At 36.1% G+C, this 13,009-nt stretch overlaps 2 protein-coding genes across 2 annotated transcripts; both read left to right on the top strand.

The window, feature by feature from the left end:
* The first annotated feature begins 3,066 nt into the window (after window positions 1-3,066).
* On the top strand, window positions 3,067-7,826 carry LOC120266396 (U4/U6.U5 tri-snRNP-associated protein 2-like). The gene is given in 14 exon segments (XM_039274019.1): window positions 3,067-3,256; window positions 4,009-4,338; window positions 4,421-4,665; window positions 4,983-5,067; window positions 5,331-5,389; window positions 5,391-5,502; window positions 5,591-5,761; window positions 5,852-6,064; window positions 6,787-6,840; window positions 7,093-7,210; window positions 7,306-7,380; window positions 7,383-7,412; window positions 7,415-7,475; window positions 7,561-7,826. Coding segments are annotated over 13 exon segments (1,533 nt in total). The 5' UTR covers window positions 3,067-3,256; window positions 4,009-4,122; the 3' UTR covers window positions 7,655-7,826.
* A 3,392-nt stretch (window positions 7,827-11,218) lies between these two features.
* Window positions 11,219-11,917, top strand: LOC120267250. The gene has a single exon (XM_039274933.1). The coding sequence runs from the start codon at window positions 11,219-11,221 to the stop codon at window positions 11,915-11,917; it is 699 nt and encodes a 232-aa protein (XP_039130867.1).
* The last annotated feature ends 1,092 nt before the right edge of the window (window positions 11,918-13,009 follow it).

Raw genomic sequence — 13,009 nt, 5'->3', positions numbered from 1 at the left:
GTTCCAAAAAAATCCAAATAATATTTTTCGACAAATCAAGACTCAAAGAGTATCATGAAATAAAGAAAAAAAAAGAGCCAATTCATGCCCTAAGTCCTTTCTTAAAAACAAAACAAAACAAAGAAAAACAAAAACAAAAGCAAAAACAAAAAAAAAACAAAACAAAATAAAAAAAAATTTGAAAACCGGGTTCCATCGGGTTTTGGTCCGACCGGCCGGTTCACCGAGTTTGGCCGGGTTTGACCGGTTCAAAATTCGGTCAACATTAATTCTAAAACCGGACCGGGCTATGGGCCGGTTCCCGGTTTTTCCGGTCCGACCGGCCGGTCCGGTCCGGTTTTCAAAACATGGGGTGGGACAGAATGAGGTCACAGCTACTTGGCCAGAGTTCATTGCAGAAATGGAGGAAATTGGTAAAACCCCTATTGCTATTCTGGACCGACAATTGGTGAAACGTTTCAATAAGGCTGGGATGAAGGTTTTGGTTCAATGGTTACACTCATCTGAGGAAGAGGCAACTTGGGAATTTTATGATGCGCTGCAGAAAAAGGTCCCTGGTTTTTTGTGCCACAAATCCTTGAGGATAAGGATTTTGCTAAGGGGGAGGGGATGTTACAGACCAGCAGAGCCATACCATATTTTGTTACAGAAGTAAAGAAGTAGAATAAGAGGGAAATGAGTTTGATTCTGATGAAGCAAAGACATTAAGGGCCCGCGTCAGGTTATTCAATACTAAGGAGTTGGAGGGCGTTTGGGTAATTGCACAGAAGAAGCATATCGGAATGGATGGCAATTTACATTAGTTGGCCCTGGCCCATAGTGAGGAAGGAAGGGTAAAACAACCATGTGACAGTGAGCAAATGACATAAGTTACCCTCTCAACTAGAGATTTGTTACATTGTGGTGGTGAGGGCAAGTGTGTTATTACAATGATCAGAAGAGAATACAATTACATATAACCTAGGGTTATCTCCAGATTGAAAGGAAGTATCAAGAAGCCACGCCCTTTCCTCTTCTTTCCTTTTCCTTTTTCAGCAGTGTCTTGGTTCCTATTGTAATTCAGATCATCGGGAGTTTTCCCCTGATCTGTGGGTTGAGGTCATCGGAGTTTTCCCTTGATCTTACTTGTTAATTGTACTTGTTTTTTCTCATCAATCAAGGTTATTTGCTGGTGTGGTGTCTGGATTATTAATTTATTATATCTATAAAACTGCAGGATTTGGGCCTAGTTTTGTAGGGGAGCTGCAACACGCCTCCTCATCCGCTTCATTCGCCGCACTGCTCCATCATCTTCGTCGAATTCGGGAGAGAGATTGAAAAAAGGTTTTGTTGGATTCGTATCTTCTCTGGGTATATATGATTGTTTCTTGAATCCTTTGATTGTTAGGGATTTGTTGAATTCTTTGGATTAGAATTGTCTCCAGGGTTTTTGATTTCTTGGATTTAAATCGAATTATCATGCTATGTGATTAAATTTATTGGATTGTTACTTATGTATCTACTTGATTTTTTGGATTTAAACCTTGTTTCTGATTTCATCTCTGGACTAACTTCTGCTTTAGCAATGAATCTTAATTTTGGATGTGCTTGAACTTGAAACGTATCAAAAACCACGATCCTGCCCCAATTGTGCCAGGTTTCACATTTCAGCATGCCTGAGATTTTGGAAAAGCTTTTTCTTTGGTTTGCCTCAATTTATTCATAATTTGGAACTTGGCTTTTGGTTTTTAAAAATTTAAATATATGATTTTGGATGGGCTTGAACTTGAAACATATTGAAGGCCACCGGCTTATGAAACTGTTGGCTTTGCTTATGTTCTTGGAGTCATTAATGAAACTGTTGGTAAATATTTGTTTGATTAAAAGAAATCCAATGCTTGATGATTTCTTTGAAAATTTAGCTTTTAAAAGTTAATAGAGACACTCTTTGTTTCCTTGGAGAAATAATAGTAGCTTTTGAAGGACATGTATGTATTCCTTTCTGTTTTAGAGTATATACTTTTGTCTTTATTGTGCTTATATAAATAGGATGGATGAACCAGTTTTGTGTATATATGAAACAAGAAAAAAAAATACTATATCTTAAGCATCAACAAAAGAAATAAATAAATAAATTATAGATTAATTAGATAGAAAAAAGGACTAATTGTGATCTATAATTATTCTTATAGTATATTCTTTTTCCCATCAAAGTCTTGATAGAAAAGGACATCATTTTCATGTAATTAATTTCCCAAGTGAATGGGGAGTAGTGGAAGGTTGAACCACTGTCTGAGGATGATGTGCCTGTGCCACCTTCAGTTGATGATATTGATTTGAGTTTTAGTACTCCGGAGATTGAGTCTGGTGAAATTTTGGTGGCAAAGGTGATGAAGAAGAAGCAAAAGAAAAACAGAAATGGTGCTGGTTTGCCGTTGTGTTGTTCTTTCATACCTTGTTTGGGAAGTGATGAGTGATTTGTTGAAATTAATACATCTAATTAACAAACACTGAAACGATCTATGCAGAATTGTGAGAGTTGGGTCAAATGTTATATAGTCTGTGACTCTGATAATTTATGACAATTGAGGCATTGCTTATATACCTTCATAGACCTTGTTGTTGCCGGCAAAGCTAAGTTTTGGTTAGAAAAAAACTCATAAAAATTGTCCCGTAGAAGCTCCAATGTAGTTGCATATGAGAATAACTAACATGAACTCCAACAAAATTATATTTACTTTTAATTGTAAAATATTTTTTTAAAAAATATAGCACATATATTTGTGCAGTTTTACCAGTTATCTATGAACTAATGTAGAAGGAATAAAAATAAGAATAAAAACAGTTTGAAACCTAAAATTAAATAATATTAACAATCAACTAAAACAATAAATTTCAAATTTTTTACTTGTTATTTTTTTTAACATGTAAAATATCAAGAAGACATGTTCTGAGACTAATCCAAGTGATGTATCCTCTTTCATATTTCTCAAATAGAATGCTTATATTGAAACCAAAAAAAAAAAAATGTAATAATAATAATAATTCCCAATTCTCTTTTAGACACGATTATAAGAGAGAGAAACGAGATAGAGAGAGAGAGAGAGAGAGAGAAACCCTGAAAAAACCCCCAATTTCCTCTATTCTTCTCCCCTTCCTTGAATGATCCAAGCTCCACTCTAGCATCCGCATGTTGCCTTGTCGAGGCCTGAGGATTCGGTTGGGGCTCTTTCGCCTGTTGCTCTAAGGCCGATTACTGTGAACCCTAAAGAAAGGAGTGAGTTTAGAGTTTTTTATTATTATAATTTTGAATTAGGGTTTGGATTTTGGTGCGGCTGTCTTGTTGGCAATTTTTGGATGGGGAAGTTGATAATTTGTTCGATTCAAGGATTTGATGACATGGATTGGTGCTGTAAGGGAGGAAATATGCGGGCTTTGAGCTTGTGTATTGAATTTGTGAAGGAGGGGTTTTTGTATAGCTTGTTTTTTTTCTTTGGTGTACGAATGTGGTTGCTTTCCTTGTGCACGCCTGTTGCGACTTTGTATCAAACTTAGGATTGCGTTTTTTGTTTTTTGTTTTTTTTTGTTTTTTGCATGGAAATGCAGTTCTCTTTGGGCCTTATAGTTAAAGTGCTAACTTTGAGCTTATTTATTGGACTTAGAATCATGAATTTTTTTTTTTTCTAGTTTAGATGTTTAGTACCTTAGGGCAATACTATGTGATACGATTTTGAATTTGGAATATGCTAGAGAGGGAAAGGTTAGAGCTATAATTTGTTGAATTTAGGATTAGAGTGTCGGTTTCTGTTTGGATTTCTTTGGTTTTCTTGTGAATGGAATTGGGTAGTTGGTGAACTCATGAAAGTGGATGATTTGTTTTCTTTTGCTTCCAAGAAACTTGTTAATTTTTTGTAATGTTTATTCAATTTATTTGAAGGTTTTGGATTTTGGTGAATGTCATGATTTTTGCGATACAAATGTGTTGCTTTTTGGAAATTTGTGGTGATTTTGGTTTGTCCCCTGCTGTAGGTTTATTTGTTCCTTCTGCCATGAAAGAAATGTGCAAACATCGCACTTTCTCTCCATCGAATCTTGAAATCCTCGGAGTCCTCTAGAAAACAAAATCCTTTCCTGCAAATCCTCATGGAGTCCTATAGAAAACAAAAACCAGAGCTCGACCTTGAAAAAGAAGAACAAACATCCATTCCCGTCCTCGCCCCTTATAGCGATGATGACGAGAATGACAATGGAGTTGTGGAGGAGGAGGAGGAGGCAGGGTTTCAAAAGCCAGCGGCGCCGCAGTGCCGCCAGGTCGTGGTCCGCCGTGACTGCCCTTACTTGGATACCGTCAACCGGCAGGTAATCTCATCATCAGAATCCCCATCTGGTTTGTTGTTCTTGATGAGTTATTGATTGATTTAGCTATCTTCTGATGTTGCAGGTCTTGGACTTTGATTTCGAGAAATTTTGCTCAATTTCCCTGTCTAATTTGAATGTCTATGCTTGTTTAGTCTCTGGCAAGTACTACCAAGGTAGAGGTTTGAATTCTCATGCGTATACTAATAGTCTTGAAGCTGGGCACCATGTGTATATCAATCTCCAGACTGAAAAGGTTTATTGCCTTCCTGATGGATATGAGATCAATGATCCTTCTTTAGATGATATTCGGCATGTTTTGAACCCGAGGTTTGTCCTTCTCTACTTAATCTTTTTCTTTTGCTCCTTACCTTTGAATTACTTGTGTTCATTTTTTTGAATTAATGCTTGCCTCTGGATGTGTCTAATTTAATTGTGTTAGAAGTTGGTATAACACGTGAATTCATTAATACTCAAGATTGTTGATATGTAGAGACAAAGTTCTACTGGAAAGCTTGTGTCTTGCAGCATCATGAAGATTATATTTAGAAAATTGTAATTTTCTGCTATTAGGTTTTTCTATTGTTTGCATTGCATTTAGAACTTTTTATCAAGTGTCTGTAATTTGCATGTTTTCTGGTTTTCAGGTTTTCTCGAGAACAAGTCCTGCATCTTGATGAAAATAGGCAATGGTCAAGAGCACTGGATGGTTCTAATTATCTTCCTGGAATGGTAAATCCTTTACTATTGTGTTTGAGCTATTTTTATAAAATGTAACTCTGATATATTGATATTCAACCTAGTTATAGAATGCTCATCATTGGTCAATTTATGTTTGCAAATTTATGTCCTGTGGTCTACACGTGTAAAAATTACTTATTGTATCTTTACTCTCCTATGCTGATAGCTAAACCTATATGCTAACCTCAATGAATTTATTGTTGGTCTTTGGCAATATATGCTGAAGAAATTTATTATGTGGATTTGATATTCAGGTTGGTCTTAACAACATCAAGGAAACTGATTTTGTGGATGTAACAATTCAATCTTGTTCCTGAGAATTTTTTCCTTGTTCCTGAGAATTATCAGCACTGCAAGTCTCCACTTGTCCATCGTTTTGGAGAGCTTACACGGAAGATTTGGCATGCCCAAAACTTAAAGGGGCAGGTTGGTTTCTTAGTAATTATCTTCATTGAATCTTGCCCTTCTTATCATGCTTTGTGCGGAGTAGTTCTCAAAACTCGTTTATTTGCAGGTGAGCCCCCATGAGTTTTTGCAAGCAGTCATGAAAGCTAGTGATAAAAGGTTCCAAATAGGAGTGCAATCTGATCCGGTTGAATTCATGTCTTGGTTATTGAATACACTGCATATGAAACTTAGGCATTCAAAGAAGAAGAACAAGAGCATCATCCATGACTGTTTTCAGGTTTTAAAATTCTTCCTGTTGTGTGTTCTTCCTTGTCCTGTGATGTTATTGTATTGGGTTTGTCAGATGACTTAATTGTGTATTATGCAGGGTGAGCTGGAGGTTGTGAAAGAAAGCCAAAAGAAACCATTTATTGAGAAGAAAGAAAGGAATGAGAAGCAGAACAAAATGGTCAATGCAGTTGATGAGGGTACAAATGGTGTTGTAAAGGAAATATCTGCAGTTTCATTTTTAATGTTGGGTCTAGACTTGCCTCCACCCCCTCTTTTTAAAGATGCTATGGAGAAAAATATCATCCCACAGGTTTGCACCACACACAGCTTACCTTTTGTCTATTTAATGTCTTTAAAACTGTGTTTTTATGTGCCATGACATATCCAATGCTTAATCTTGTCTTTAGTGTGCTCTAACTTTTTGAAGTTGTTATGGATAAAATATAATTTCACATGATTGTATTATGCCGATGTTACTTGTCTTTTCCTGAATGTGTTACATTGGTCATCTTGCCATAAAATATTATATTTTCTTTGAGTTACAGAATGCATTTTTTGCGGATCTTCAGTTGCTTTTATGCTTGTTGTGAAGAAGATTGGTTTGTTAATGTTCACAATGGGAATTAAGACCTTTTTGAATGTGCAAAACGGACCAATATAGTTTGAACAAAATTAGTTGATCTCTTTTGGAGAACCATATGCATTAATGGTAAACACATTTGGTTGGCAATTTGCACGATGCTTTTGCACTTGCATATGCATGTATTTCTTTACTAAATCCTACACTGTTTAAACTTTAAACCTATTTGTCCTGGAGAGATTGATTCAGCAAGACAATTTCTAACAACACTACAGGTGTTTATGATTGTTGACATTTGTTGATAAGTTTTCATTTGTTTCATTTTTGATCAACCATTATTAATTGAGAAAGAGATACTTATATTGAAAAATGTGCTAATAATATTATTGAAGATTTGTTGCTAGTTTGGTTCTCCCTGAAATGTGTTTTGATTCCTCTTTTTTCTCTGCCAGGTTCCTCTTTTTAACATATTGAAGAAATTCGATGGAGAGTCCGTGACGGAAGTTGTACGCCCATGCATAACAAGAATGAGATACTGTGTTTTTTTTTTTTTGGGAAAGAGGAGCGGGGCGAACCCACTAGAGACCTAGGGACGTGCACAAGCCTCGGTGGAACAAGTGGGACGGGGCCGCACTCACGTGGGCGCTGGAACCACCGGTACACAACCACTATTCACAACTCCCAAAAATGTGCCTTCAGCCGAGAATCGAACTCTCACCACTCGGTGAGAGCTCTATCGGCGACCCGTGTACCAATAGACCCGAAAGTCGTTGGCAAGAATGAGATACCGTGTTACCAGACTACCAAAGTATCTCATTCTTCATATGCGTAGATTCACCAAAAATAACTTCTTCATAGAAAAAAATCCCACTCTTGGTATATTCCCTAGCAACCATTTATTCAATCATGTCATGCATCACCATTAATCTTTCTGCAATTTAATTTAATCAAGTGATTTCTACCTATTCCAGTCAATTTTCCTGTGAAGAATCTTGAAGTGAAGGATTACATTCCATTACCACCACCGAAGGAGAACATGAAGATGAGGTCAAGTATGATCTTATTGCAAATATTGTTCATGAGGGAAGCCGGGGGAAGGGGTTTACAGAGCTTTTGTTCAGTGCAAATTAGAAGAGCTATGGTACAACCATTATCGTCATTATCATGATCATTTTATTTAGTATTATCTTTTCTTATCTAAGCACCAAAAACCTCTACATGAACAGGTACGAGATGCAGGATCTCCATGTGACCGAAACTCTTCCTCAAATGGTTGCTCTTTCAGAGGCTTACATGCAGATTTCTGAGCAGCATGAGTGATCAAAAGGTGAGTATCCGCTTTTTTCATTGCATGCCAAATATTTGTAAAATCAAATTCTCAGGATCATCCTTAACAAGGTAAAAAGAAAGATGGTTTATTGTACCACTGTGAGATGTACTGTACTAACTATTTGAAACTTTTAGTTTAATCTTAAGTCATTTATCAAATTTACATGGTTAGGAATTTAATTATTTAAGTTTAACAATTTCCTAAGATTGTTTTTCAATGCTTATTTTGGGTATTGTTTTTCATGCTTATTTTTGGAGTACTTTTAAAATGTCTATTTGTTCAAACAAATAAATCCTATTGATCATAAATTATTATCCAACTTATTTAGTATATGTCAAATATGAATATGATCAACTATGACTTGTTTAAGCTAAGGATTATGATTATTATATATAAGTCTTGAAACTCTCCTTAAAGAAGAAAAAATAAAGAATTTGTCCTCCTTCATTCACTTTTACTGTTTTGGTCTATTGTGTAAGAATAATATATATAGTGTTTATATATATATATATATATATATATATATATATGTGTGTGTGTGTGTATGTATTATTGTATGTATGACTGCTATCTTCTTTAGACTGTTTAATTATTATTTGTTTGATGTTGATGAGTACTATCATTTGAGACCTTTAATTAATTTTAAATTTTTTAATCATTAATTGTGACATTTTGTATCTTCAAATTATTTTTTTCAAAAATGCAAACTTCCTTTTCACTGCTTTGAAAAGCTTGTTAGATTACATTAAGGTGGTGTTTGTTTGGGGGTATTTGAGTTTCCTTTTAAGTGAAATTACTTCACTGTAGAAAATCTTGTGTTTGTTTAAGGGTATTTGCAAATCACAATGTAATTGGATTTACTTCCAAAATCCTCATTTTGATGTATTTGGCTTTACGCCCAAATCGGGCGTAAAACAAAATCTGTGGATTTGTTATCAACTTATTAAGGATTTCCAATTTCTTTTTACTAGGGTGAGCAAACTTCACTGGCATATATCAAGGGAGCGCCATTGTCATCATTCATACACGTCGGCAAATGTCATTATCGTTCTTTGTTTAAATGCATCAAATCAAACACATTTTTAAATTCCAGATTTTTAAATCTTTTCAAATAAGTACAAATACAATTAGCTAAACACTAAATTTCACTTTACTGAATTGTGAAACTCAAGTTTTTCTAATTACATTATAATTGAAAATCCAACGTATTTCCAATTATATTTATCCAAACGCCACAAAATCATAAAAAAAGACACTGAAATAAAATCTAGTGCATATATATATATATATATATATATATATATATATATGAAGTTTAACATTTATGAATTAAAGTTTGATTTTGTCATCATTTATGTGCGTATATGTAAAGGGGCTGAAGTTACAAAATGCAACAACTATAAAAAAAAAATATTGAAAAAAAAATTATCATATACATGCATAGTGTTGACCACATGTATTGGTTTAAATTAAATGATACATTAATTTTGAGATAAAAATAATGCTATTTATTATATTTTATGATATGTTATTGCGTTAGTTTGATCTAAGCGGCTGTTTAATTGACTTAAATTTACAAGTTTTCAGAGGTTACGTGACCAGTAATCCATCTCTTCTTTGATAATATTCATTTATTATAATTCATTGTATTAGGAGTTGTTTATTTATTTATTTATTTATTTATTTATTTTTATATTTCTTTCAAAATATGCGGCTTGCATTGCGCTCAAGAGACCCTTTCTTGTTGGCTTATTTATTTGTTTCCACTTCTCATTCATATATATATACACACACACATAGGGGCGGCAATAAGTTGTATGGGCCCTCTGGCCTGATTTTGTCTGGTCAGGAATAAATCGGGTTTGGACAAAAAATTTAGTAATACCGGCCGGATCCAGACATAGTCTAGTTGTTCGGATTTAAATCCGGGCCGGGTCCGGCCCAAAAAATCCGGACAACCGGGTCTTTATATTTTTAAATTTCTTATACATATATAATGTTAAGCCCACTTGCCCAAACCCATGTTTTTTTATTGCTAATTAAATATAGTTTAGTATTTAAATGATTGTTCATGATTCAAAGCCCATATTTTTCTTATATATATTTTTAAATTTTTTATATATATCCGGACAACCGGCCTTTGTTAATGATTGTCATTGAAATGTATGTTATATGTCCGGATTTAAATGTATATAGGTTAGTATTTAAATTAATTTTAAATGTATATTACAAGATTCAAATAAAATTCGAACATTCGGACAACTCGGTTTTGAAAAAAAATCGGGTCTGGGCAAGTCACACTTGCTCGGATTTAAAACCGGGCCGGATCCGGACATCTAATTTAATTATTGATGTGGACTAATTCAAACCCACGTAGCACTCCATTATCTCACATCACACCCACTACTCACATCACACCCACTATTCACATTACACCCACTATCTCCCTTTACACCCACGATCTCGAACATGTAAAGTATTTACATAACTGTAAGTATACATCTATAAATAGCCTCCCTCATTTAAGATGGGGGGACTTTGGGAGGAAGAGAGGAGCAAAGGAAGACAAGTGTTTTTCTCTATTGACTTAGCCATCGGAGTGTTTGTGGGGAACACTTCCCATACTGCACATGTGTCTCAAAGATCTCAAGAAGGAAGAGACTCCAACTCCTTTTGTTCGATCTTCAAGTCCAAGTTCAAAGTTCTACAAGTTCGAGGTCCCCTACAAATTCACTGTCAGATTCTGGGCAACAACAGCTTGGCGCCCGTCGTGGAATCGATCAAAAGGCCATCACACAAGCTCGTCGCAGTAGTCTCTTCGACCCACGCTTAATGCCACCAAAGAAGTCCCGACATCACGCTCTCAAAACTGGCTACAACTCAAGATGAAATGATTCCTCAAAGTGCCAACCTTCAAGAACAATTAGAAGTTCCACCCGAGCCCTCAAAAGATACTAATGCCAACGATTCCCTTAGCGAATATGAAGCGCTTTAAAAGAAGTTCGATGAAAATAACGTAGAAGTTGATGATTTAACGCACTTTCGTCCAACAAGCTCTACCTCAAGCAACACTCCCATCCAACCTCTATCATAAGGGAAAGCAAGCTATGGAACAACAAGAGCAAGGTGATCCGCGTCCTCATAACCAAGAGAGGGTCGAACTTTCACTCAGCAGTGAAAAAAACACAAAAAAAATCCAAGAGGTGGTAGAAAGCACCTACAAAGGAGAATCAAGAGCGTTTGAGAGAGATGCAGAGGAATTTACCTTTAGCATAATGGAGACAGCTGATCTAAAAAGATGATCGAACAGTGACTAGAACGTAAGAAGTCTGGGTTCCTACCGAGGAAACACCACGAGAAGTAAGGTACCTTTCATCAAAGAAATCATCAGTAAAAGCCACTACCCAAAAAGTTCAAGATGCTCATGACTAACAACTTATTCGGGAAGGGGACCCTTATGACCATACGCAAAAACTATGAGGCGTTGATGCTTCTCCATGGATGGGAGGACTTGAATCATGTGCATAGCATTTCCGCTTACTTTTAACGAGAGCATGCACGCATATGGTTTAATAATCGAAGGAAGGATCAATTTCAAACTTCAATCACTGAGGAAGGAATTTATAGATGGGTTCCTCATTAATGCTAGGAGAAAGAAGGACGCTTCGTATCTTCTGACCATTAAACAAGAAGAGAAAGAGAGCATGAAAGACTATGTTGAAAGATTTCTTACTGCTACCTTAGAAGTACAGGATCTTCAAGCCACAGTGGCCGTATCAGGAATGCTTCAAGGGACAAGGTCAAGAGATTTTCAAAAATCCCTTTCCCTAGATCAACCCCTCACTCTTGGAGATCTGTTCAGTCGAGCTAATAAGTTTATCCTTTCGGAAGATGTTATGAGGCACATCAATGCTGGAAACAGAGATAAGAAAAGAAAAGATAGAGATGAAACGAACGATGAAGGGAGAAAGACTGGAAGGGGAAATGAACACAGACAAGTTCCAAAACTCAAATTTGAGAACTTCACACCATTAAGCCAACCATGTTCTACCATCCTAGAAAGTATAGAAGGATCTGGGCTCCTAACCTTTCCTCCTAAGGCAAACAAGACAATGGGCAAATTTACAGACGCATACTGCAGGTTTCACAAAACCCATGGACACTCAACTGATAGATGCAGAGAACTGATGAATGAGATTGAATCTCTAGTGCGGCAAGGAAAGCTTAAGAAATTTGTCTACTCAGAAGCATAGAGAAACGAGAAACCGACTTACTCAAAAAAGGAAAGATCTGAAGATAACAGGGGGATGAAGGATAAAAAAGACTCCAAGACGAGGGAGAAAATTTTAGATAACAACCCATCTCACCCAGCAATACATGTTATTATCGGGGGTGAAACCTTAGCAGGTGAGACCTCTTCATCAAGGAAAGCTTATGCAAGGTAAGCTTATGAAGTTAACAACATCATGAAAACACAAGAGAATGAAGAACCTATCACTTTTACTTCCGAAGATCAAGGAGATGTAGTCATGCCCCACGATGATGCAATGGTTATTTCCGCAACCATTATGAAGTTCCCAATAGAGAAAATTCTCATTGATAATGGGAGCTCTGTAAACCTTATCTATTGGAACTACTTTGAGAAGATGAATTTATCGTGTGATAGATTGAAGAAGGTGTCATCCCCACTGTTTAGTTTCTCAGGAGAATCAATTCCTATCATGGGATCAATCCAGTTGTCGATCACGCTAGGTGAGGAACCACGTCACATTACAAGAATGACAAATTTTATGGTAATTAAGTCCGTGTCACCAGCTTACAATGCCATCTTAGGAAGACCTTTGCTTAATGACATGAGAGTCAGGCTCTCTTCAAGCTATCTCGCTAATGAAGTTTCCAACCTCGTGAGGAATAGGGCAAGTAAGAGGAGATCAAAAGAAAGCTCTGAGTCAGCATGTATCTTCCATCAAAGGAAAACAATTGTTAAGGGATGAAAACCTGGCAATCTCAAAAGACTCAGCTGATAAGCCAAAGCCTATGGAAAAAGTAGAACCTGTGAGGTTAAAAGATGATGATCTAGATAAGGTCACTTACTTGGGAAGTGATTTGACCGAAGAAATAAAAAGAGAAGTGATCGCTTGCCTAGAAAAGAACGTGGACGTATTTGTGTGGACACCATCTGATATGCCAGTTATTAGTTTGGAGGTGATTTCTCATCACTTGAATGTGGACCCGAGTATAAAGCCGATAAAGCGTAAAAGAAGAAACCCGCACCCAAAAAGCAGTGATGCTCTAGAAGAAGAAATAGATAAACTAATTCGAGCTGATTTCATCAAGAGGTCCAA

The sequence above is a fragment of the Dioscorea cayenensis genome, chromosome 8 (assembly GCF_009730915.1).
Source record: "Dioscorea cayenensis subsp. rotundata cultivar TDr96_F1 chromosome 8, TDr96_F1_v2_PseudoChromosome.rev07_lg8_w22 25.fasta, whole genome shotgun sequence".
Taxonomy (NCBI): Eukaryota; Viridiplantae; Streptophyta; class Magnoliopsida; order Dioscoreales; family Dioscoreaceae; genus Dioscorea; species Dioscorea cayenensis.
This window is presented reverse-complemented; position numbering and strand designations above follow the sequence as displayed.

Coding starts and splice junctions, on each gene's coding strand:
- LOC120267250 (XM_039274933.1), top strand. CDS start 11,219: ATGCACGCATATGGTTTAATAATCGAAGGAAGGATCAATTTCAAACTT.